The following is a 26,345-nucleotide window of genomic DNA, read 5'->3' as shown; positions in this document are numbered from 1 at the left end:
AGCCTGGATCAGAACACTGGCTTCTAACATCCACTGAGTACGATCAGCTCCAGCACAGCATTTTAGCCCTAGTTCTCCACACCCATGCTGCAGTCAGGCTCCCTGGTGTAAATACTTACAGGATCAGAGCTTTACCTCAATCCAAGTTAGGTTAGGTTTTCATTTCCGGCTTTTCCAGAATAGGCACTTACTGAATTCTTCATGCAGCAGCCAGGATGCTGCACGTCATCATGAACATAACAAGGGCAGGGGCTGGGAGGAGAGAGAGTGATTGGTTTTAAAGTCTCTCTTTAGCTTTCCATTAAGTCTTATTGATTCTCTTAATTTTTTGTTCTCCTGGTTGCTAAGCAATCCTTCTATCTCCTCCCTGTGCTGGAAAGCAGAGCTGCAGACAGAAATTTATATCTTGTAATAAAATCAAAGAGAACAGAACCTGTTGTCAGTGATGAGAGGGGAAGGTTTCATAAAGGACAGGCAGAGCAGGAGAACAGAGCCATCATAAAATCACCCAGGCTAGAAGAGACCTCCAAGATCATCCAGGCCAACCTATCCCCCCAGCCCTATCCAATTAACCAGACCATGGCACTAAGTGCCTCATCCAGTCCACAGTGGTCCTCGCATTTACTTCCATCACAATTACACCAGGACTTACTCTGGGAAACAAACAGCCCACATGGATGGAGGGATGTGGAGAGAGAGAGAGGAAAGTTGGAATGAAATGAGCCAAAATAGAGGATGAACTTTTTTTCCAGTGGAAAATCAAAGGATTGATTCGATCTCACATATGCAAAGGTATCTCTGTAGATTTACTCTGGGGTTATTCAAGGTTAAGGGCTTGGGTATTGCTCCAGCATTGTTCAGCACAGTGTTGATCCAGGAGAGGCAATAAGACTCTCCTGATAATTGTGATTCCTGGTGCAGAGCAGAGACTGAGTCATGGTTTACCATCCTGCAGGGTTAAAGGGTAAAGGTTGCCCTGGCAGAGCTGGCAGAGGCTCCCAGGAGGCTGATGGGCATAGCTGCTCAGGCTCGTCCACACCAGTCTGCTCCCTCCTGCCTGTCCCCAGAGGAGGCAAAAACTCCTTTGAGCTTTTCCCCACATTTTGCTTGGGGGTACGACCTGTACTTAATGAATTTGCTCCTACTTCTTGCAGTGTCTCTGGCCAAGCTCTCCAGAGACCAGTTGTCTCTGCCATGACATCACCCTTATTCAGATGCTTTCTGTCTCCTGGCTGCTAAGTGACTTGTTCAGTCTGATACCAATCTCTATGCATATGTATAGACGTACTCACATATTTATGTGAGTGAAGTGTGTTTGTTTGTAAACAAGCACACTTTTATCTCAGCCTTTGCTAAGTCACAAGGTTGTTGCCTTAGAAACGGACATTATTAAGGCAGTCTCCTGAGGTGGGGAGCACAGTGGCAGCAAGGGCAGCTTCTGCAAATGCCAAGCTCTGAGGTCAGGGCAAAGGATGCTCAGAAATTCCTCAAAAGCTTTTTCATCAGCTTTACGGTGATGCCATGAAAATGCACAGTCATGACTGTACCTTCCCTGTGCCCTTCCATATTAGATCCTTTCACCCCCCCAAGACCACCTTGTTTTGTTAGGAAAGAGCTGTTCCCATTGGCTGGTTGTTCATTTTGCAGCCCCAGCCCTGAAGCTGCTAAATCAATGTCAACGACCATGGAAGTAAAAGGGTGTTAAACTCAACCCTTCATGTGACCCAGGAGCACATTCACAGCCTAGTGTGGGGAAGCATCACAAATTCCTGTGTGAACAGCAAACCTTAACAGAAATATCAATAATTCATGCCACTGCAACTGCATTCAAGTAAGGCTCAGTGGAGTGGGAGACAGGCCAGGCTTGATGCCTTCAGCTTCATCAGCACCAGAGGGGAGGCAGCTCTTGCAGCTGGACGAGCCACAGCCCCCAGCACCCATGCTCGAGCAGCTAGTTTCTGTTGCAGTATGGTTTCCTGTTCAAAAGAAAGGAAAGGAAAAGAATTATACAAAGAAACAGAAATCTTAGAGGCTTTTCTTTCAAACAAAAACCTATTTTGTTTTCTGGTTGAGACAGTTAAATCAAGTGCAGCTACAGAGGAGGGAGGGAGGAATGCCACAGAGCAGAGAGCTCAGAGCAGGATGGTTAAAAACTCCTGAATCAGATCACTGGTGGCAACTTTGTCTGATGTTCAACAAATTCTTCTATGGATCCTGTGGGATTTTTCTCCTGTAAAACAGGGAGAAGCATGCTCACTGCATCAGCATAGTTAGGATGTGTTAGTCTAGTCAAAAAGGGTGATGGAAGAGAAAATGATGTGAGGGTGCTGAACCAATAAACTGAAGTCCTCGGTCTGTTGAGCTGCTCTGCACCTGCACTGACCCTCAGAGAAGAAAAGGTGTTGTGCCTTGCTGAGGAGGAATTTGCAGATCAGGGCTTCATTACTCAGCACTGGTCAGGACACACCTTGAGTGCTGTGTCCAGTTCTGGGCTCCTCAATTCAAGAGAGATGTTGAGGTGCTGGAAGGTGTCCAGAGAAGGGCAACAAAGCTGGTGAGGGGCCTGGAGCAGAGCCCTGTGAGGAGAGGCTGAGGGAGCTGGGGGTGTGCAGCCTGGAGGTTGTTAGTTTGGAGGCTCAGGGCAGAGCTCATTGCTGTCTACAACTACCTGAAGGGAGGCTGTAGCCAGGTGGGGTTGGGCTCTTCTCCCAGGCAGCCAGCAACAGAACAAGGGGACAGAATGTCAAGTTGTGCCAGGGGAGGTCTAGGCTGGATGTTAGGAGGAAGTTGTTGGCAGAGAGAGTGATAGGCATTGGAATGGGCTGCCCAGGGAGGTGGTGGAGTCACTGTGCCTGGAGGTGTTCAAGAAAATCCCAGATGGGACACTTGGTGCCATGGTGAAGTTGATTGGCCAGGGCTGGGCGCTAGGTTGGCCTGGATGATCTTGGAGGTCTCTTCCAACCTGGTTGATTCTATGATTGCATTTGTATTGTGGTTAACTCTGTTGCAAAGCTCAACTTTACCAGTGTGAAAAAAGAGGAGTTCCTTGCCCACGATTTCATAGCTGGGGGCAGGAGGAACATCATACAACACCACCTCTGCAAGGAAGAAGAAATGGGGAGAATGGGGACAAAAAGAGGTGGAGAAGAAAGTCCCTCTGCTAACTGACATAAACACTATTGGTTTAGTCTTCTGCAGCACCCTGGAGCTGAGAACTGCTGTCTCACAACCAAGGCACATGAAGAAAGCAGCTCCAACCACTGTTCTGAGTCTACCCCTCAGTGCTTGGGACATGCTTGCCATTTCCTCCCTGCTCGTGCTTTGGCCAGGCTTGCTGCAGCAATGGGCTGGTTTGGTTGCAGGGGTAAGCAAGGGGTAACTGATAGCTTGAGAGTGTTGGGTATTTGTATGTCTGCTCTACAGCTCACAGCAAAAAGCACACTGCAGCAGTCCTGTGGCTGCTGTACTGAACCCATTTCATACAATGCAAAACCTGAAGTAGAGGGGGCAGCTGGGGGAAGTGTCTCCATGGCAGTTACCAGGCACCCAACTGGAGCTATGCCGATTTCTACAGCCTAACAGCAGGCTCTCTTCTGCTCTGAGAAGATGAAATTAGACCAATGAAGTCATTAATTCACCTGGACCAGTGTTTTTAGCATTATTCTTGATTTACTCTAATTAAAAGACTTAGGCCTGGGGAAGCTGTGTGTGGAGAAAGCCAACACGTGTGTGAAGAGCTTGGTAAAGCAGCCTACCAGCAAAGGCAAAGTGATTATTCACAGCAGGACATCATCCATTCAGTCTGAGTCAGAGACACAGCAGCAGGACAGGTTTGACCTGCAAACTGCAGGGTGAGCACTTATCAGGGAAATTGCTTTTGCTCAGTTCCAATAATTTAATCTCTTCCTAGCTCAAATGGCTCATCCTTCCAGGAATGGCTTGGAGATGTTTGAGTGGGAGACTGGACCTCATGATCATAGAATCATAGAATCATAGAATCAACTAGGTTGGAAGAGACCTCCGAGATCATCCAGGCCAACCTAGCACCCAGCCCTGGCCAATCAACCAGACCATGGCACTAAGTGCCTCAGCCAGGCTTGGCTTCAACACCTCCAGGGATGGTGACTCCACCACCTTCCTGGGCAGCCCATTCCAATGCCAATCACTCTCTCTGACAACAACTTCCTCCTAACATCCAGCCTAGACCTCCCCTGCCACAACTTGACACTCTGTCCCCTTCTTCTGTTGGTGCTTGCCTGGCAGAAGACACCAACCCCACCTGGCTACAGCCTCCCTTCAGGTAGTTGTAGACAGCAATGAGGTCTGCCCTGAGCCTCCTCTTCTGCAGGCTGCACACCCCCAGCTCCCTCGGCCTCTCCTCACAGGGCTCTGCTCCAGGCCCCTCACCAGCTTCATCACCCTTCTCTGGACACCTTCCAGCACCTCAACATCTCTCTTGAATTGAGGAGCCCAAAACTGGACACAGCACTCAAGGTGTGGCCTGAGCAGTGCTGAGTCTCAGCTGGAGATGGAAGTGGCATAGTCAACTGCTGCCTGCTCTGGGGGTTCTGGGAACAGGTGGCTGCTCCTGTCAGGGACTAGGTGGCAAGAGGATGATGGTGATGCTAGAGGCAGTGCCATAGGACAGAGGAGCTGAAGTCTGCTACACCATTTCTGGTTTGGAAGTGACCACAGCAGAGCCTGAGTCCCTCAGAAAGAAGACAAAGCATTTAGAGGAGAAGAGGAAACAGTGCAATTATGGGTCCCTTGTGTCAGTCACACACCACCGACTGTTGCTTTCAGCTGCTGGTCCAGCTCAGACATCTGAGACCACATCACTTTCTGTAACAGTGCTCAGCTGTGATTTGAATAAAGCATCAGATGGAAACAAAGCTGTGGTTTCTCTCTAGAAAGAGATTAGAAATGATGGCCTGAAGGAACCTGCTGAACAGCTGGAGACAGCAATTGAGCCTCCTCCCAATTAACTTTGCCCACAGAAAGTTGAGGACCCCATCCTCCTCTTCCTCTGGCTGCTGATGGGATTGTTTGGCTGCTGTTGCCTGCCTCCTAAAAGCTCTCATAACATGGAGATACAGAGCATGCTGCTCATGTGTTCCAATGTGCCTTGCCAAAGAAAAATCAGCAAAGAATTAATTAACAGCAATTATTTCTAGCAACAACAGAGCAGCCCCGCTCCAAAAGCCATGAAAACAACATCATGAGACCCCTGTGGCCAAAAAGCCTTTACAAACAGGTGCAAAAATAAAGAATTTTATAGCAGGCTATAAAAAAAGCCTGAGCCAGGTTGGAGGATGGCAGGAGAACAGCCATTTCCGTGGCTGAGTTGGAGCAGCCACCCAGGTGACTTTTGTGAAGGAGCTTTAATAGACAAACCAGCACACAAGCACCAACCTGAGTCAAAGAACCAGCAGGACTAGGTTATTGCTGCAATAGAGGGTTTACTACACCTGTCACTCTGTGTTATTAGTGCTGCTAAAGTGATTTACTGTCTAAGTCAGTCTGACCGATTAGAGCTGTGATCTAAAGTCCTAGCCAGCTCCGGTTTCAGTGATAAACATCACCCCCCTCTGCCTGCTACCTGCTAAAATAAGCTGAAACAAAGCCATTCATCCAGACATCTCTCTGCTCAAGTGAGACTTTCTAGCAGGCACCACAACACCTGCAAGTCTCCTGCCACGCACGCTGAAAGGATGGAGGTAGATGTTCCAGAGGTGTTCTCATTTTTCACCCACCTGGTTCTTTCTCTAGGAACTGGTGAGCTCAGCACTTCTGTCCCTCTGACCAGAGCGTGCAGAGCCCTGCAGTGACCTGGCTCCTAGATGAATCACAGTATCACACAGTATCATCAGGGTTGGAAGAGACCTCACAGATCACCAAGTCCAACCCTTTACCACAGAGCTCAAGGCCAGACCATGGCACCAAGTGCCACGTCCAATCCTGCCTTGAACAGCTCCAGGGACGGCGACTCCACCACCTCCCCGGGCAGCCCATTCCAGTGTCCAATGACTCTCTCAGGGAAGAACTTTCTCCTCCCCTCCAGCCTAAATCTCCCCTGGTGCAGCCTGAGGCTGTGTCCTCTCATTCTGGTGCTGGCCACCGGAGAGAAGAGAGCAACCTCCTTCTGGCCACAACCTCCCCTCAGGTAGCTGTAGACAGCAATAAGGTCTGCCCTGAGCCTCCTCTTCTCCAGGCTAACCAATCCCAGCTCCCTCAGCCTCTCCTCGTAGGGCTGTGCTCAAGGCCTCTCACCAGCCTCATCGCCCTTCTCTGGACATGCTGTTACACCTCTGAGCATCTCCCTGTGTGAGAGGCACCTCCTGCCAGAGGGGTTCACCTCCGTGCTGCAGCGGACAGTCCCTCTTCTCCACTGGACTCTGCAGCACAGTCTGAGGAGGGGAGAACTAAACCAAACCCCACATCCCACTTACCGGTACCACTCACACTGTTGTCTGTGCACAAAGACTGTTCACACACGAGCTGTGGCATCACCTGTGCTCTCCTATGCAGATACTGAGCTGGGACTGGGCTGCCTGGACCCAGAACGCACATAGCTCTAGATCAGACAGAAAATTGAATGTATATAAAGATGGGAACAGAGCTAACGCTGCCTTAGCAACCACTCTGAGCATGCACATGCACGCTGGAGATGTGCCAAACAACAGGCACACCCCAGAGTGTGTGCTCTGTAAGGGCTGGGTTGCACTAAAGAGTAGTGAGAAGCATAGAATAGAATCTAGAATCAACCAGGTTGGAAGAGACCTCCAACATCATCCACTCCAGTCGAGCACCCAGCCCTATCCAGTTGTCTAGACCATAACACCAAGTGCCTCATCCAGGCTTTGCTTCAACACCTCCAGGGATGGTGACTCCACCACCTCCCTGGGCAGCCCATTCCAATGCCAATCACTCTCTCTGACAACAACTTCCTCCTAACACCCAACCTAGACCTCCCCTGCCACAACTTGACACTCTGTCCCCTTCTTCTGTTGCTGCTTGCCTGGCAGAAGAGCCCAACCCCACCTGGCTACAGCCTCCCTTCAGGTAGTTGTAGACAGCAATGAGCTCTGCCCTGAGCCTCCTCTTCTCCAGGCTAAATAACCCCAGCTCCCTCAGCCTCTCCTCACAGGGTTGAGGACAAGGGTTTAAGGACAGCCTTCTAAAGCCATGGCTTGAGGTCTGCATAGCCCAAGTCCCACATCCAGGCTAGAGAGCAAAAGCCAAGGGAGGCAGCCATAGCAGTGAAAGCGACCAGCCTCATTACACCCCTGGGATCCCCTGTTTGGTTCTTGAGCAGGTGAAGGCTCATCTGTCAGTAAGGGGGCTTGCTCCTGCTTGGTTCTGCATCCTGAGTTACCAGCAATTTTCTCAGCACTGATCCAGTCTGTAGCTTCTGTGCAATTCTTGAGTGGCAGCAGGAATTTTTTTCCCATTTGGGCCTGCCTGCCCCAAACCTGCTGATCCTTTTGACCATCCAGCAAGCTGTGCCACCATGGGGCTGCCAGAGCAACCCAGAGGGAAAGGTCCTCTAGACTGGCAGCATATTGCTCCTCTAAGCAGGCTGCAGCACACACAGCATCACATCAAATCCTTGCTGCAGTCCTGGCATCCCAGATTCTATAGTGCTATCGTCCTTCTGCCTTGTCCACTAAGGAGAGACTTAGTACCAACACCCAGAACACAGCCTGATAACACAGAAATGCAAACTGAGCAAACAAAACTGGGCCTGACTCCCTTGCAGAGCACCTCCTCCCATGCACTGCCTCCCCACGTGCTACCCTTGATCAGCAGCTTTGCAAGCAAGACCAGAAGCAGGTGTGTGTGCAGGTTCTCGCTGAGCAGGGCTTGCTAGCAGGGAGAAAACTAGAAATCCATCAAAAACCATAGCTGTCAGCTCCCAGAAGGTTACTGAAATAGGCAAAGGACTCAGTTGCCCAAAGGGGCTGCAGAATCAGCCCCCACTGCCTGCTTTTTGAAACTATGAAGGGCAAGTTAAGACCCTGTTTGGTTTTTATTGCTAGGTAGTCTCCTTGATTTCTTCACCCCCCTGCTCTCTTTTTGCAAGGCTACTTCCCACCACTGCTCCCAGTTTGCCAAAATTCATAAGGACCTGGACCAAAAAACATCAGGCTGGCTCCAGGTGTTGATCACGACCAGGCAGCAGGACACACAGCAAGACACATCACAATATCCCTCCCAAGTGAGTGGGGACCTACCTTAGTCTGCATGCAGGCCAGGAAAAACTGCTTCTGCAGCTACATGTCCCACCAGAGCTGGGGGAGCATGGGGAAGTAAAGGCTGGATTCAGGCATCAGATTTGATGCACCTAAACTGTTTTACACCCACAGAGATTCCAGTGGTCTTTGCTGGGCTACGTGGTCAATGCCAGGCTTGTTTTGAGTTGTGCAGTTAGAGAATCACAGAATCAACCAGGTTGAAAGAGACCTCCAAGCTCATCCAGGCCAACCTAGCACCCAGCCCTGGCCAATCAACCAGACCATGGCACTAAGTGCCTCATCCAGGCTTTGCTTCAACACCTCCAGGGACAGTGACTCCACCACCTCCCTGGGCAGCCCATTCCAATGCCAATCACTCTCTCTGACAACAACTTCCTCCTAACATCCAGCCTAGACCTCCCCTGCCACAACTTGACACTGTGTCCCCTTGTTCTGTTGCTGCTTGCCTGGCAGAAGAGACCAACCCCACCTGGCTACAGCCTCCCTTCAGGTAGTTGCAGACAGCAATGAGCTCTGCCCTGAGCCTCCTCTTCTGCAGGCTGCACACCCCCAGCTCCCTCAGCCTCTCCTCACAGGGCTCTGCTCCAGGCCCCTCACCAGCTTCATCACCCTTCTCTGGACACCTTCCAGCACCTCAACATCTCTCTTGAATGGAGGAGCCCAGAACTGGACACAGCACTCAAGGGGTGGCCTGAGCAGTGCTGAGTCCAGGAGCAGAATAACCTCCCTTGTCCTGCTGGCCACACTGCTCCTGATCCAGGCCAGGATGCCATTGGCTCACTTGGCCACCTGGGCACATTGCTGGCTCATGTTCACCTACTATCTACCAGTACCCTCAGGTCCCTTTCTTCCTGGTTTGGGTGGTTAGAGTGGTTTTCATCCATCCAGGCCCAGCAGGAATCAGCAAGCATAAAATGGATGCAGCTGCTAAAGCAAGTCACAAGATCTCCTGAAGTAACAGGAATACATAGACCAGTGGTGAAACAGCCTCTGCAGTGCTACAGGGAGAACACACAAGCATAAGGATCTCTAGGAAGAACCATAAGAATCTCTTATCATCATCAGCCCAAGGAAACAAAAAAATGAATGCAGGTCTCTCAGGTCCTCTGCACACAAGCATTGGACTTCTAGGTGACTTTCTATGAAGCTCCTATTTTGAGCAGTGATCAATTATGCATTTCAAGCCAGATGGCACCTTCATTCCAGAAGGAAGGCATTTTGTCTTGAAATCTGTAAGCTAGAAAATCTGCTGCATTACCAGCTATTTACAGAAGCAGAATTGTTAAGAGGAAGAAGAGAACCAGGATAGGATTAATCAGACTTCCAATTTCCATTGAAATACTCTGGAAGGGGGAACAGACCCTTGCATGTGCTCTTCCCAACCTTCATTTTTAAAGGAAGCTGAGTTCAAGCTTGGATTTTTGAGGGAAATGTGATACAACATGCAGCTTTCAGGCAGAAAGGGACATGGGGATGCTGGTAGATAGGAGCTGAAGATAAGGCAGCAGTGTGCCCAGGTGGGCAGCAGAGCCAATGGCATCCTGGGCTGGCTCAGGAGCAGTGTGGGCAGCAGGACAAGGGAGGTTCTTCTGCCCCTGTGCTCAGCACTGCTCAGGCCACACCTTGAGTGCTGTGTCCAGTTCTGGGCTCCTCAGTTCAAGAGAGATGTTGAGGTGCTGGAAGGTGCCCAGAGAAGGGCAATGAAGCTGGTGAGGGGCCTGGAGCAGAGCCCTGTGAGGAGAGGCTGAGGGAGCTGGGGGTGTGCAGCCTGCAGCAGAGGAGGCTCAGGGCAGAGCTCATTGCTGTCTACAACTCCCTGAAGGGAGGCTGTAGCCAGGTGGGGTTGGGTTCTGCTGCCAGGCAAGCAGCACTAGAACAAGGGGACAGAGTCTCAAGTTGTGTCAGGGGAGGTCTAGGCTGGATGTTAGGAGGAAGTTGTTGTCAGAGAGAGTGATTGGCATTGGAATGGGCTGCCCAGGGAGGTGGTGGAGGCACCGCCCCTGGAGGTGTTCAAGAGAAGACTGGCTGAGGCACTTAGTGCCATGGTCTGGTTGACTGGACAGGGCTGGGTGCTAGGTTGGCCTGGATAATCTTGAAGTCTCTTCCAACCTGGTTGATTCTATGATTCTATGATTCCCACTTCAGAAGAAGGCTCTTTTCCAGAAGGGATCTCCTCCAGGCAGAAAAGTGACTGAAGTCCTCTGGAATCATTGCATATGCTACCAGAAATGACCACACTCTTGCACACTATCAGCAGTATCATTTCCTCCCCAGGAACTATGGATGAGAAGTGCACAAGCACACTGCTCCCCAGTGGGACCACAAGACCCAAGGCACCTTTCAGAGCCTACAGCAACAAATGGTGCTACAGGCACTTTTTGTATGGGGAGCAGGCTGCTCCTTCTCCCATTGCCTCATACATCCCAGGTTTAGTGACAGCAGCTTTGCCTCCAAGCCTACTCAGAGTGGCAGCTTAGTGGAAATGGCACTGCCTTCCACTGCTCCTCAGGCCTGTGTGGAGTGCGACAGCAGGGTGAAACTCAAGTTGTCCTGATCTAATTCCCTCCTTGCTAGTGCTGGTTGAGCTGAACCTACAGAAGCAGCAGCAAGCGAAAGCTCCTTCAATCGCTGCCACAAAGGGCAATTAATCATCAGCAAAGGCCAGCAGCTCTGTGGTCTCCAAAGGAAACCAAGTGGGTGACTACTCACCCCAAGCATAATGCTCAGCCACAAGGACTTCCGTGGCCTTGCAGCAGGCAAGACAGACCGGGGAGAGTTGTGAAAGAGGACCAAGTGTAAAGGTCGTTTGGCTACACCCACTGCCTGCCTGCCACTCTGCAGTGTCCCACTCACTTTTCCAGTGCTGCCAGATGCAACCCTCCTGCCACACCAGGTATCCCACTTGCAGGTGGCAGATGCAGCAACAATGCCTCCTTAGCACAGAGGCACAGGCTCATTGTGCTCCTACAAAGGACTTTGGACCATGGCCCACTTCCAGCTCAAGCACAGGAGGCTCTCTTTGCATAGCCTTTTCTCTGAGAGAACACCCAGAGCTTTGGAAATGTTTATTAAACCTTTTCTTCCTCATTCTGCAGGTCGCTGCAGTTGTTTGGAGAGATACACCTAGAGCTGAAGGTCTCCCAGGAAGGCATAATGACGGTTGGCTTGCAGCAATGTTCTCTCTGTAAATAACTGTGGGGATCAAGGTTAAGTGCTTTGTGGTTGAATGGATTCTAATCTGAGCAAAGAAAAGGGGAATGTGTGGGCAAGCCTCTCATCTCCTAAGTGCCAACATGAGTGCTCTGGGGACTCCCTGGGACATGATCCCAGGCAGCAGGGTGCCTCCAGTTATGGTGCAAACCAGGCTTTGCTGAAGGCACAGGAAAGACAATTAGCAACCCCCTCACGTACTGCTCTCTGTGTCACCAGCTTACATAGACCCAACACAGCCAGCACTTCCTCCTGCTTCAGGCTATCCCTTCCACACCTGTACAATTACATCCAGGCTGGCACTTTGCTGAACCTCATTTTGCAGCCAGCCCTTTCTGCAGCTCCCAGGGTCTGTCGGCAGGTGGGGGCTTCCCGGCAGCGCTGGCGCAGGCAGCAGCACACAGAGTGTCTCCCACATGAAGATTAATGTGCTTGTGTGGGACTTGCCTTGATCCCAGTGCCACGTGCAGCAGAGCAGCTCATCAACTCCAAACAGCTCCATAAAGCAATCAGTGCCCCTGACAAACAGCCTCCCCCACAGCACACATGCCTCAGCTCAGCCTTTCCAGAAGACAGATTCTTCCCCAACACGATGCCAGGCTTCTGGAGAAGTTCCTCCTTGGTACAAAAGATAGGAGAGGTAACTACAAATATCCCAGCTTTCCTTTGGCTTACAGGCTGGTGCCATTTTAGAGCAGTACAAACCAGGATCCCACAAACAAGCCTAAAATAAAGAGAGGTTTATGTGGAAAGGCTTTAATGAACAACCTGTGTGTTGGTGGGAATAAAAGGAAGAGGATTCTGGGACTTGTCCCAGATGAGTTTGTTGTTGCAGGGATTGGTATTGTTTCAGCACTAATTAATGACTTCTTTCCCCACTGCTCAGTTGCAGTGCCATGGTCTAGTTGACTGGATAGGGCTGGGGGATAGGTTGGACTGGATGATCTTGGAGGTCTCTTCCAACCTGATTTATTCTCTGATTAGATCTCAATGAAGATCAAGTGATGGCCTGCAACAGCTGAGCTCACCTTACAGCTCTACTAAACACATTCACTTCTCCATCTAATGTCTTACTGCCAGGAAATAGTTGCTTCTGTCAGTTTTCTGAGTTTCCAGCTATCCATTCACAACCCTTTTCCTGTTGAACAAGACTGCTCCCAGGACTGATCCCTGTGGGACTCCACTTGTTACTCCACTGGTCTTGTGCAACTGCTTTTCCCAACAAAATCTCTCCCTGTAGCAGCTTCAAACTTTGGGCCTTCATCACTATAAACAAAGAGAGCCTCCAGTGGTCCCTCCTTCAGTGTGTCACCTGAGATAGTTCACTGAAATGGCAACATCTGAATGCTCCACAGGTAAATCAATCACGCAAGGCTTCAAAAACTTCACCCCTTTCACTCTATAATCAGCTGGAGGACAGACTTGGCCTCAGGAAAAAAAACCATGCATCTTATTCATAAACTGTTTGGCCAAAGCAAAGTGCAGAGCAACATCCAAAGGATGACACTCCCACTGGTAACAACCCAGACTGTTCCATCACCACTGGTGGGTTCTCTCATACCTATCAGGGATTTACTTCACCTAATAGCATTCAGGGAGCACAGAAGCATGAAATTTGATTTCTTTCTTCTGAAGATGCTGGAGATTATTTTAATAATTCTTCCTCAGTATCACTGAAAGCCTCTTGTTCAGTGGTTTAATATAAAGTTTTTTAATATCTGTTTCAGCAATAAAATCTCTGCTTTCCTTCCTATAAATGTACTAACCTCAGCAAAGGATGCAATTTAAACAGCAGAATGAAGCAGAATGAAATCCGGAGCAGCGAGTGAGCACTCTATTCAAAGAGAGGCTGCTCTGAACTATGGGCAGTCTGTTCAATCAGATTAGATCCAAGCAACAATTTAAATCCCAGCTCCAACCATCAATATGAAGAGCAGAAAACATTCTTTTGCTCTTTCCTGGATCTCTGTGTGAACAGATACACAGCAGAGAGAAGCAGGAGTAATAGCAGACAGCAGGGAAGGTGAGATATATCAGAGCACACCAAATAAAGGGTGAAGTGTAGGATAAAGTTTTTGGGTTGTTAACTCTGGAGAAGAGAAGGCTCTGAGGAGACCTTATTGTGGCCTTCCAGTATCTGAAGGGCACCTAAAAGAAAGCTGGTGAGGGATTTTTTAGGGTGTTGGGTAGTGATAAGACTGGGGGGAATGGATCCAAGCTAGAGGAGGGGAGATTTAGATCAGACATTAGGTTCTTCACCATAAGGGTGGTGAGATCCTGGAACAGGTTGCCCAGAGAGGTGGCGGAAATCTCTTTCCTGGATGTTTTTAAGGCTACACTGGATGTGGCTTTGGGTAACCTGATCTAGTGGAGAGTGTCCAGGCCCATGGCAAAGGAGTTGGAACTGGAAGATCCTTGAGGACCCTTCCAACCCTGCTAACTCAGTCATTCCGTGAGAACTGCCCTGCCAAACTGTGTGCACTACTGTCTGCAGGCCCTCACCCTAAAGCTTGGTGTGCAGTAGCCCAACACAGAGAAATGATTCACTGTGTTAAAACCAGGAAAAAACATAGAAATAAAAAAAGCAGCATGGTGGACTGACACAGCAGAAGCAGTCAGAGCATTTAAACATAGATTGTCTGCTTGAAACATAATTCTAGGGAACTAAGAGGAAAATCATTTTGGCTTGAACTCAGTATCAGTTAAGAAAGAAAAACTCATTTATGTTAGTATATGTAGAGTCATAGAATCAGTCAGGGTTGGAAGGGACCACAAGGATCATCTAGTTCCAACCCTCCTGTCATGCCCAGGGACACCCTACCCTAGATCAGCCTGGCCAGAGCCCCATCCAGCCTGGCCTTAAACACCTCCAGGAACGAGGCCTCAACCATCTCCCTGGGCAGCCAATTCTAGGCTCTCACTACACTGCCTGGATGAGGCACTTAGTGCTATGGTCTAGTTGACTGGATAGGGCTAGGAGATAGGTTGGTTTGATAGGGCTGGATGATCTTGGAGGTCTCCTCCAATCTGTCTGATTCTATGACTCTGTGGTATCTGGAACTACAAATACTCTCCCAACAGTGATGAAGGTTAAGACTAAAAAAAAACACCCTGCCCCAAAACTCAAATGTTTTCTATAGCAGAGTGAGAAGATCACACCAAAGATGGGGATTAACACCAGCATTTAACAAAAACAAACTTGCAAATACCACAGCAGCTTTATTTCCACCTGACAAGTGACTGCTCTAAGCATCTTAGTAATGGCCACATAAAATTAATCTGCAGTTCAAGAACTGCGCAATAAAGGAGGTTTTGTCTTTTTAAAATCAGTCTTCACTTGTCTCTTTAGACATGGAGAACAATTCAGGCAATAACTGTTCTCTCCAAGCTGTTGAGAGATCTTTAAAAGTAGGCTAGAGAAATTAAAATAAAAGAAGTTAAGAAATACCCCAGAAAAAATAGACAAAGGCAGTACTTTTGCTCATTTAAATATATTTTCTTCCAAGAAAACTGAACTTTGAAAAAAAGTCCTTCAGGAACCCCCTTATTGCAATATGAACAGGGATGTACAATATGTACTACATTAAGAGTTATGCTTTCCATACATGAGGAGCAGAGTTCTGTGCCTTCATCACAACTTCTCAGGTTTTGCTTCTGATGTGTCATCTGTCAGGTCTTTAAATCCCAATTTCTCCAGTGGTTCGTTAGCCATAAGTTGCCTAAGTTAAAAACAACAAAACAACAAAACCATTTTATATAATCAGGAGAATCATAGAATCAATCAGGTTGGAAAAGACTTCCAAAATCAGCCAGTCCATCCCAGCACCCAGCCCTATCAAATCAACCAGACCATGGCACTAAGTGCCCCATCCAGTCTTTGCTTGAATACCTCCAGGGACAGTGACTCCACCACCTCCCTGGGCAGCCCATTCCAATGCCAATCACTCTCTCTGACAACTTCCTCCCAACATCCAGCCTAGACCTCCCCTGTCACAACTTGACACTCTGTCCCCTTCTTCTGTTGCTGGTTGCCTGGCAGAAGAGCCCAACCCCACCTGGCTGCAGCCTCCCTTCAGGTAGTTGCAGACAGCAATGAGCTCTGCCCTGAGCCTCCTCTTCTGCAGGCTGCACACCCCCAGCTCCCTCAGCCTCTCTGCATCTTCCATTTCATTTGCATCATTTACAGTGACTGCTGCTGGCAAAGCTTCAGTTTTGGGAAAGCAGAATCCAGGGATACTTTTTTCTCCAATTAAATGTGTTGTTTCTTGCTCTTTCATGCCAAATAAGAGTTTACTCAGAAACTGACCTGACTCTTAGCTATCTTTGATTAAGAGACTACATAAAAGCTTCCTAAAATTCCTCCTGTGCCATTTAGGAGATTTTTAAGTGAATGTGGTGTAGAACAACATTTGTGGCACTGTTATACTTAGGTGTTTAAAGCCAGGCTAGATGAGGCTGTGGGCAGCCTGATGTAGGGTAGGTTTGAACTAGATGATCTTTGTGGTCCCTTCCAACCCTGACTGATTCTATGACTCTATACTTCATTGTAGTGATTTTCAGGTTTTGATTTGCAGCCTCCCTCACCACCAGCCCATCCAGAGTATGTGAGCATCCTTGTATTTAAGTGCACTTAAGAATGCCTTTTGACCATTTCCCATTGTGCTCTCTGACTCACCATTAAAGAGAAAGCACTGCAAAGCTATGCAAGAATGGAAACATCCCTAGAAAATCAGCCACCAAAACATACACAATCACTGATTGGTTTAAGTTGGTGTGGATCTTAAAGATCATCTAATTTGAACCCCTTGCCGGTGGTTAGGGGCATGTTCCACTAGACCACCTTGCTCAGAGACCCACTCAACCTGGCTTTAAACACTTCCAGGGATGGGGCATCTAGAACTTAGAATCATAGAATCAACCAGGCTGGAAGAGACCTCCAAGATCATCCAGTCCAACCTAGCACCCAGCCCTAGACAATCAGCTAGACCATGGCACTAAGTGCCTCATCCAGGCTTCTCTTCAACACCTCCAGGGATGGTGACTCCACCACCTCCCTGAGCAGCCCATTCCAATGCCAATCACTCTCTCTGACAACAACTTCCTCCTAACATCCAGCCTGTACTTCCCCTGGCAACCTTTTTTTTTGGCATCTCACTACCATCATAGTAAAGAATTCACAGTATCACAGTATCACACAGTATCATCAGGGTTGGAAGAGACCTCATAGATCATCAAGTCCAACCCTTTACCACAGAGCTCAAGGCCAGACCATGGCACCAAGTGCCACGTCCAACCTTGCCTTGAACTGCCCCAGGGACGGCGACTCCACCACCTCCTCGGGCAGCCCATTCCAGTGTCCAATGACTCTCTCAGTGAAGAACTTTCTCCTCACCTCCAGCCTAAATCTCCCCTGGTGCAGCCTGAGGCTGTGTCCTCTTGTTCTGGTGCTGGCCACCTGAGAGAAGAGAGCAACCTCCTCCTGGCCACAACCACCCCTCAGGTAGTTGTAGACAGCAAATTTCTGCTGAATAAGTCTAAACCTACCCTCTTTCAGTTTAAAACTGCTATCCCTCGTCCTGACACTACACTCCCTGATACAGAGTCCCTCCCAGCTTTCTTTTTGGTCCCCTTTAAGTACTGGAAGACCACTAAAAGAGCTCCTCTCTTAGCTCAACAGCTCCAGCTCTCTCAGCCTGTCCTCAAGGGAGATGCTCCAGGCCTCTGATGAGTTTTTGTAGTCCTCCTCTGGACCAGCTGGAGCAGGTCTGTGTCTTTCTTTTGCTAAGGGCTCCCCTCCTCTTTTTTTTCCCCACTTGAACAGAGAAACAACTTAAGCTTTTGATTTCTAACCACAGCTAGAAACCAGAAAGCTTCACGCTGAGAAACCCGGCTGCATGCAGCAGAAGTTGGCCAAGCCTTGCAGCTGCCCCACCTTTTGGACTGAATTATCTACACCACATCAAAAACATAAGCCAAATGAACTGCTGGAGCCACACAGGACTGCGGGTTCTTATAACAGAAGGGCTCTGTATGAACGCCTGTACCGCGGGTTCCCTTCCCCGGCCGTGCTGTGCCCGGGAGGGCCCGGCCAGGCTGCCACTTGCCTCTCCATGCGGCACTCCAGGTAGGCCTTGGCGTGCTGCCGGCAGGCACTGCTCTCGTAGTCGCTGTTCCGGAGGCACTGCATGAACCGCTCCTTGAAGGCGCTGCACTCCCCTGGAAAGACACAGCGACGGCCGCGATACTGCCAGGCCCGGACCCTGACCCGGGCCCGCGTCCCGCTGACTCGGCCCGCGGAGAGATGAAGGGACGCGGGGCAGGCGGCGGCAGGCCCGGCGCTGGGCCGCGGGGAGGCCGGGCCCCCTCTACCCTACCGAAGTGATCCAGCGGGAAGGCGCCCTTGTCCGGCGGCCGCGGCTTGAAGCTCTTGGTGCCGAAGTTCATGGCAGTGGACATCTCGTCGGTTGACAGCGAGAAGGGAAGGAGAGGGGAGCGGAGCGGAACGGAACGGGCCAGCCCGCGGTCACTCTGGTTCCACAGCGGCCGCCGGGGGGAGCCGAACACCGAGCGCCGCCGGCGAGCACCGAGCGCATCGAGCGGCACGGAGCCGCGCTGCCGCCCAGCGGGCGGGGCCATGCCGCCGGGGGGAGACGAGCACGGAGCGCATCGAGCGGCACGGAGCCGCGCTGCCGCCCAGCGGGCGGGGCTCTGCCGCCGGGGGGAGACGAGCACGGAGCGCATCGAGCCGCACGGAGCCGCGCTGCCGCCCAGCGGGCGGGGCCCTGCCGCCGGGGGAAGGCGAGCACCGAGCGCCGCCGGCGAGCACCGAGCGCATCGAGCCGCACGGAGCCGCGCTGCCGCCCAGCGGACGGAGCCCTGCCGCCGGGGGGAGCCGAGCACGCAGCGCATCGAGCGGCACGGAGCCGCGCTGCCGCCCAGCGGGCGGGGCCATGCCGCCGTGGAAGCGGCGTCGGCGCTGCTGTGGCAACCGGAGAGCCTCCCGCAGGCGGCGAGGGGCAAGGCCACGCAGCGCAGCAGGGACGGGCCGGGGGCAGGGCAGTGAGGCTGCCGTCGCGGGCTCGGACAGGGGTGGGAGCTGTTACGGAGGCGATGTTTCCCTTCCCGTTGGCACGGCTCCGGGAAGCCCGGAGTCGGTCCCATCTGGGAGGGAGGTCGGGCCGGTGGCGTTCCCAATGTGTCTCCCACAGCACCGGTATGCAGGGCTCGATCTGCGAAATAGACTCAGTGAAGCGTTTGAGTTGGAAGAGAGCTTAAAGGGCATGGAGTCCAACCATTAATCAATTAGTCTGCTGCTAAACCACGTCCCTCAGCCCCACATCTCCGCATCTTTTAAGCGCCTCCAGGGACGGGGATTCAACCACCTCCCTGCGGAGCCTGCTCCAGTGTTCAATAACTCTTGCAGTGAAGAAGCCTCCTCAACCTTCCCTGGTGCAGCATGAGACTATACCCTCTTGTCCTATCACTTCTCCTTTGGGAGGACAGACCAACACCTCACTCCAACCTCCTTTCAGGTAGCTGTAGAGAGCAAAGAGGTCTCCCCATCAGCCTCCTTTTCTGCAGACTAAACAACCCCATTTCGCTCAGCTTGCTACTCACCAGACCTGTTGTAATCAACCAGACCATGGCACTAAGAACCTCATCCAGGCTTTGCTTCAACATCTCCAGGGATGGTGACTCCACCACCTCCCTGGGCAGCCCATTCCAATGCCAATCACTCTCTCTGACAACAACTTCCTAACAACATCCAGCCTAGACCTCCCCTACCACAACTTGACGCTCTGTCCCCTTCTTCTGCTGCTGGTTGCCTGGCAGAAGAGCCCAGCTGGCTACAGCCTCCCTTCAGGGTGTTGTAGACAGCAGTGAGGTCTGCCCTGAGCCTCCTCTGCTGCAGGCTGCACACCCCCAGCTCCCTCAGCCTCTCCTCACAGGGCTCTGCTCCAGGCCCCTCACCAGCTTTGTTGCCCTACTCTGGACACCTTCCAGTACTTCAACATCTCTCTTGAATTGAGTAGTCCAGAACTGGACACAGCACTCAAGGTGTGTCCTGACCAGTGCTGAGTACAGGGGCAGAAGTTCTGCGATTCCGTGATCAGGAGATGTTTGGGACATGGAGAACATCCTCAAGATGGATAAGCAACTAAACACCCTTTTTGCTGGCAGGTTTACAGCATGTTCACTGCAGAGCCTCAGATCTCACCCTAAAAGGAGGATGAGAAATGGTGTTAATTTAACCCACACAAATCTTAGCTGCATATTACGTTGTTAGAGTCTATTTTTTGCTTCTTTGCCCATAGCTGCAATTGGTTTAAGATGTTCTTTCATCTGCTTTAAGTTGATTTTCTTTTAATTAAATGACTGAGCTAAGTAGAAAAAAATTGAGGCTGGGAAAAAAAAAACCAACAAAGAAGCAGCTGCAGCTGCAATTGTTAAGGACAACCATTATGGAAATATTACCTGCAGCCCCATTTAAAGTGCAGGTTTGTTTATGCTTTGATTGCTTCCTTATTACAGTCCTGAAATGGTAGATGGAAAATTACACCGTGTTCTATTACATAAGCAACTGGTTTACACAGCCTGAAGTAGGAGGCTTTATTTATTGTTGTGTTTGCAGGGCTATGAACAATGTATTTTTTTAACTATTATTATTATTATTATTATTATTATATGTTAAGTAGCAGTTTTCCACTTGGCTTTGTTGTAACACTTAACAGTAACAGGGAGATACCCTTCTTTGACAGATAGATGGAATCATAGAATGGTTTAGGCTGGAAGTGACCTCAAAGATCATCCAGTTCCAACCCCCTGGCTGTAGTCACAATGGATTCTACTGCAAGTATTTATTTTTATATATATAAAGTATTTATATATATATATATATATATATATATATATATATATATATATATATATATATGTAGTTATTAGGAGGAAGTTCTTCACAAAGAGAGTGATTGGCATTGGAATGGGCTGCCCAGGGAGGTGGTGGAGTCACAACAGTCCCTGGAGGTGCTCAAGCAAAGCTTGGCTGAGGCACTTAGTGCCATGGTCTGGTTGATTGGCTGGGGCTGGGTGCTAGGTTGGCCTGGATGAGCCTGGAGGTCTCTTCCAACCTGGTTGATTCTATGATTGTATTTATAATCATATAATTATCATATATAATCATAGAATGAACTGGGTTGAAAAAGACCTCCAAAATCATAGAATCATAGAATCAACCAGGTTGGAAGAGACCTCCAAGATCATCCAGTCCAATCTAGCACCCAGACCTATCCAGTCAACTAGATCATAGAATCAACCAGGTTGGAAGAGACCTCCAAGATCATCCAGTCCAACCTAGCACCCAGCCCAATCATCCAGTCTGACCTAGCACTCAGCCCTGTCCAAACAGAATGGTTTAGATTGGAAGGAACCTCAGACATCATCCAGTTCCAACCCCCTGCCATAGGCAGGGACACCTCCCACTAGAACAATCAACCAGACCATGGCACTAAGTGCCTCATCCAGGCTTTGCTTGAATACTTCCAGAGACATCAACTCCACCACCTCCCTGTGGGCAGCCCATTCTAATGCCAGTCACTCTCTGGCAATAACTTCCTCCTAACATCCAGCCTTGACCTCCCCTGGCACAACTTGAGACTGTGTCCCCTTGTTCTGTTCTTCCAGACAGTACTTCAGCTTTCCTGGGTCCAAAATGCACAGTGAAGACATTGTTATATACCTTGGAGAGATGTCAAGGTGAACAAATCATAGAATCATAGAATGGTTTAGGCTGGAAGGGATCTCAAAGATGATGACACCTCCCAGTAGAACAGATCTCTCAAGGCCTCATCCAACCTGGCCTTGAGCACCTCCAGGGATGTTGTGGAGCACAGAAGCACCCAATGTGATCTCTGATCACATTGGGTGCTTCTGTGCTCCACAACCTCCTTGGGCAACCTGTGCCAGTGTCTCACCAACCTCTGTGATGGTTTGGGTGTTACTTGCCCCCCTGCATCTGCAAAAATCACCCAGACTAGACTCAGATGAGCTGGAAATTAGAATGAAGCTTTATGTTTACAGCTTAGCACAATATACAAGCAGATATTTACAATATCTACAGCTATAGACAGAAATAGACAAGTTCAAACTAATCCAGAAACACAGCAGCCCTCCCAGAAACCAGAGTCCCCAGGAGGGGCTCCCAACCACCCTGCCACCTTCCTCCCACCCCTCTACCTTATCCCAGAGTCTGCCTTATATTCAAGGTGAGTTTGGAGGATCAGCCAGGGGGGTTAGGAAGCAGAAGGATTAGTTAGACAACAGGTTATAGAGAGAAGTGCAGCCCAAAGCCAGAGACCAAACTGTGTTATCTATGTTTGTGTTCTTGTTTTTCTACATCTCAGCAAGCCTATGAGTGCAGCAGCCATCAGCATTGTTTCCTTTTCACAGCCTAGCATCTAATTCCTCTCACTAAAACATCCCAACTAGGCTCAAACTAGCACACTCTCATTGTAAAGAACCCTTTCCTAACATCCAGTTTAAATCTCCCCTCTGCCAGTTTAAACCCATTCCTCCTCATCCTGTCATTACAAAACCTTTTAAATAGTCCCCCTCCAGCCCTCCTGTAGGATCCCTTCAGATACTGCATCACACTGTCTCCCAGATCTCACAGCACTGAGAAGAGAAGCAGCTTTGGTTTATCTGAGTGAGTTTATAACCAAAGTATCAAGGCATTTCATGTTAACAAACTCCCCCAATCACGTTCCTTAGTTGCTGGCACAGTGGTTGACTTACTGATTCCCCATGTGATGAAGGAAGAAATCAAAGGGAAAAGATATGCTGGGATCCCACGTTGGAATTATTCCCAAACAAACAGCAGCAATCCTATGCAAAGCCTGTATCAACTCACTGTATTGTATTATATCATATCATATCATATCCAAATGTTTTGATTACCACTGTCTTTCTTTGGAGCCTTACATGTTGTGGTTACCCAAATTCAGGGCAAGTACAGCAGCAGGTGTTTGGTTAAGCTTCCTTAATGCTTTTACTGCAAATATCTGTTGTGTCTTCTAGAGTTTCCTTTAAAGGTACTGGTTTGCTTTAGCATCTGCTACATGTTCTTTACTTTAGTATGTATTTTTCCCAAGGAGATCAAATGAAACTCCCATTAGATAATCAGTGTGAAGGGGAAAAAAAAAACAACACTCAAACTCATTTCCAGATTAAGCCAACCAGTTGCAAAAGAATCCAATAAAAACACTGCCACAAAGAGTCGTGCCACAAACAGAGAATTCAATGCTTGTTTACATGATACCTTACAAAGAAGTGAGAGACTTCCACAGGTTTCATAGAATCAGCCAGGTTGGAAGAGACCTCCAAGATCATCCAGGCCAACCTAGCACCCAGCCCTGGCCAATCAACCAGACCATGGCAATGAATGTCTCATCCAGGCTTTTCATAGAATCATAGAATCAACCAGGTTGGAAGAGATCTCCAAAATCATCCAGGCCAACCTAGCACCCAGCCCTATCCAGTCAAACAGACCATAAACCAGGCTTTGATTGAACACCTCCAGGGACAGTGACTCCACCACCTCCCTGGGCAGCCCATTCCAATGCCAATCACTCTCTCTGACAACAACTTCCTCCTAACATCCAGCCTAGACCTCCCCTGCCACAGCTCAAGACTGTGTCCCCTTGTTCTGTTGCTGCTTGCCTGGCAAAAGAGACCAACCTCACCTGGCTACAGCCTCTCTTCAGGTCGCTGTAGACAGCAATGAGCTCTGCCCTGAGCCTCCTCTTTTGCAGGCTGCACACCCCCAGCTCCCTCAGCCTCTCCTCATAGGGCTGTGCTCCAGGCCTTTCACCTGTTCTTGAACCCCTCCAGGGATGGTGACTCCACCACCTCCCTGGGCAGCCCATTCCAATGCCAATCACTCTCTCTGACAACAACTTCCTGCTAACATCCAGCCTATACTTCCCCTGGCACAGCTTGAGACTGTGTCCCCTTCTTCTATTGCTGTTTGCCTGGCAGAAGAGACCAATCTCCACCTGGCTGCAACCTCCCTTCAGGTAGTTGTAGCCAGCATCAAGCACCCCAGCACTCCTTTATTTCCTTCTAATCACCACTTTCACTTCAGGATGTCAAGGGAATTCACCTGCTTTAGAAATGAGAAGATGCTGGGCCAGCAGGAAAGGTGTTTACCAGGACCTCAGCCACACACCACCCACCCTCAGGCTTGCTGTAGACAGCAACAAAGTCTGCCCTGAACCTCCTCTTCTCCAGGCTGAAATCTGGAATAGCTGTTTCAGTAAAGAGGTGCTCACTGTACAAGAGAGACCAGACCATTTTTAAAGCATCCAGTCTTTTACAGCACCTCTAATCTGGAGTCTTGAGGCCTTTCCAAAAATCAGAAGGCTTCCCAAAGCAGGGAAAATCTTGGGTCTTCCCCTTTCAAGTTGATACAACTCAGTAGCTTTTAAAACTTAACTAACCAAACAAAATCCTGTGCTTGACTCAGAGCTGTTAGTCATTAATTATGGACTAAAGTAACAGTTAAAAATGTTCTTTTACAACGGTGCCAGCTCATGCTGAGAGTTTCTTCCACTGATGCTTATCTGTCAGTTGTACAAATGTACCTTCAGAAGGAGGGGTTTTTTTTTACACACTTTGCTTTTGGAAGCACCCAATGAAATTATGCAACAGAGCAGAACCCTTATTCCCTTCTATGGGTGGGGTAAAGTCTGGGACTTTCATTCTTTTCCCTCTCTCTCATCATGCTGCATTATTTAAGAGCCTGCAGATTGCAATTATCAGGTAGCTAATTTGAAGATAATTTATTGACAGACCATGAAAGGCTTTGAGTAACATACATGGGGATTTTGTAGCTCTGTTTGGGATAGCTGTAAGAAATTAATCAGTTGGACAAGACCAAGCACATTCAGGCAGTGGAATTTGTGCCCTTGAGACTGCTGTTCCCAGCCCATGCACAGAACACACCTCAGAGAAACATCCTTCCAGGCTCACTCACTCCTACGCCTCACCCTCGCGCGGCGAGCATGCCGCCAGCTCTTACATAAGCTCTCTTGCTACATCCTTGCCATGGGCTGTAGCAAACCATTTTTCTCCCTTTCATTTCAAGTTCCTAGACAAGGAAAAATGCAGAATATTGCCAGAATAGTCTGGGGAATGGGGATTTCAGTTGTGGATGATTAATGAAATATCACTGATTTGCACTTACAGGGAAATCATAGTTTCATGCCAGTAAGGTCAGGGCATTCATGTGTTATGTGCTCTGCAAAGATGGACAGAATGATAGGCTCATTTTCTGTTATGACTGAGCCAAAGCCTCATCAGGTTAGAGGGGAACATGGTAGAAATAGCAACACTGCTCTGAAAGCCAAAGAAAACTTCTCTCTTGCTTTGCTATTTGCAGTTCTGGTGTATTTAAGTCCACCTCTCTATCTGCACCAAAGCAGGGGCTCCAAAAACAAGATGCAGGGACCCTGGCTCTGCACATACCTAACAACTAATCAGGCTGTTGTGATGTGCTCCAAATTGCCCTTGTATTAAAGTAACTTCTGCTGAGAAAGACTGAAGCCAGAGATCCAGAAGCACAAGATCCTTGGAGCTGTTCTATGATTCTATGATTTTATGTTGAGGCATTTGGTTTGTTTTGTCACATTCTGACAATGAACTCTTCCTAACCTGACCTCCTCTACATGAACTTCCCAGGTCAGACCATCTTGACTTATTGCCCTAAGTGCAGAGTCTGGAAGGTCATACTTCTGGCTGTAGTCACAATGGATTCTACTGCAAGTATTATCTATCTATCTATCTATCTATCTATCTATCTATCTATCTATCTATCTATATAGTTAGTTAGGAGGAAGTTGTTGTCAGAGAGAGTGATTGGCATTGGAATGGGCTGCCCAGGGAGGTGGTGGAGTCACCATCCCTGGAGGTGTTCAAGCAAAGCCTGGATGAGGTTGAGTCTATGATTCTATTTATAATCATAAAATCATAGAATTGTCCTATCTAATCATAGAATGAACCAGGTTGGAAGAGACCTCCAAGATCATACAGGCCAACCTAGCACTCAGCCTTAGCCAATCAACCAGACCATGGCACTAAGTGCCTCAGCCAGGCTTTGCTTCAACACCTTCAGGGACTCCACCACCTCCCTGGGCAGCTCATTCCAATGCCAATCACTCTCTCTGACAACAACTTCCTCCTAACACCCAGCCTAGACCTCCCCTACCACAACTTGACACTCTGTCCCCTTGTTCTGTTGCTGGGTGCCTGGCAGAAGAGATCAACCCCACCTGGCTACAGCCTCCCTTCAGGGAGCTGCAGACAGCAATGAGCTCTGCCCTGAGCCTCCTCTTCTGCAGGCTGCACACCCCCAGCTCCCTCAGCCTCTCCTCACAGGGCTGTGCTCCAGGCCTCTCATCAGCTTCATTGCCCTTCTCTGGACACGTTCCAGTATCTCAACCTCTCTCTTGAATTGAGAGGCCCAGAACTGGGCATATATATATATATATATATATATATGTATGTGTGTGTGTGTGTATGATTAAAATACATCTCCAGCACCACATCCTTCCATCTCCCATGTATTTTGTCACTGGTGCAACTCATAAACTACTAATATCTATTTAGTCCAAGGCTTTAAAAAGCAACAGAGCTCCTGAGAATGGTTTGTTGCTAAAAAGGAGTAAATGCTTAATACAAGTGGTAAACATTTTCCCCCAAGGCTCTGCACGGAGACATTGTACTAATCCCCTGCAGACATTTTCCTTCTTGCCTTCTCTCAGTGGCCAGACCCATCACACACAACCTTCCAGCTCAGAATATGGGAAAGCCTCATGAATCTTT

General features: G+C 49.1%; 1 protein-coding gene and 1 long non-coding RNA gene across 2 annotated transcripts; both read right to left on the bottom strand.

Moving 5' to 3' along the window:
• Positions 1-785: 785 nt before the first annotated feature.
• LOC135180361 (uncharacterized) lies at positions 786-6,541 on the bottom strand. The gene is made up of 2 exons (XR_010304411.1): positions 6,450-6,541; positions 786-1,976 (listed from the first exon to the last, which is right to left on the bottom strand). It is a non-coding gene; the product is annotated as an uncharacterized LOC135180361 (long non-coding RNA).
• Positions 6,542-14,940: 8,399 nt separating this feature from the next.
• On the bottom strand, positions 14,941-18,128 carry LOC135180360 (cytochrome c oxidase assembly protein COX19). Its single transcript, XM_064152718.1, has 3 exons — positions 17,840-18,128; positions 17,570-17,681; positions 14,941-15,184 (listed from the first exon to the last, which is right to left on the bottom strand). The coding sequence occupies exons 1-3, from the start codon at positions 18,099-18,101 to the stop codon at positions 15,097-15,099; spliced, it is 462 nt and encodes a 153-aa protein (XP_064008788.1). The 5' UTR covers positions 18,102-18,128; the 3' UTR covers positions 14,941-15,096.
• Between the last annotated feature and the right edge of the window lie 8,217 nt (positions 18,129-26,345).

The sequence above is a fragment of the Pogoniulus pusillus genome, chromosome 13 (assembly GCF_015220805.1).
Source record: "Pogoniulus pusillus isolate bPogPus1 chromosome 13, bPogPus1.pri, whole genome shotgun sequence".
NCBI lineage: Eukaryota > Metazoa > Chordata > Aves > Piciformes > Lybiidae > Pogoniulus > Pogoniulus pusillus.
The sequence above is the reverse complement of the archived record's forward strand: the minus strand, read 5'-3'. Positions and strand labels throughout refer to the sequence as shown.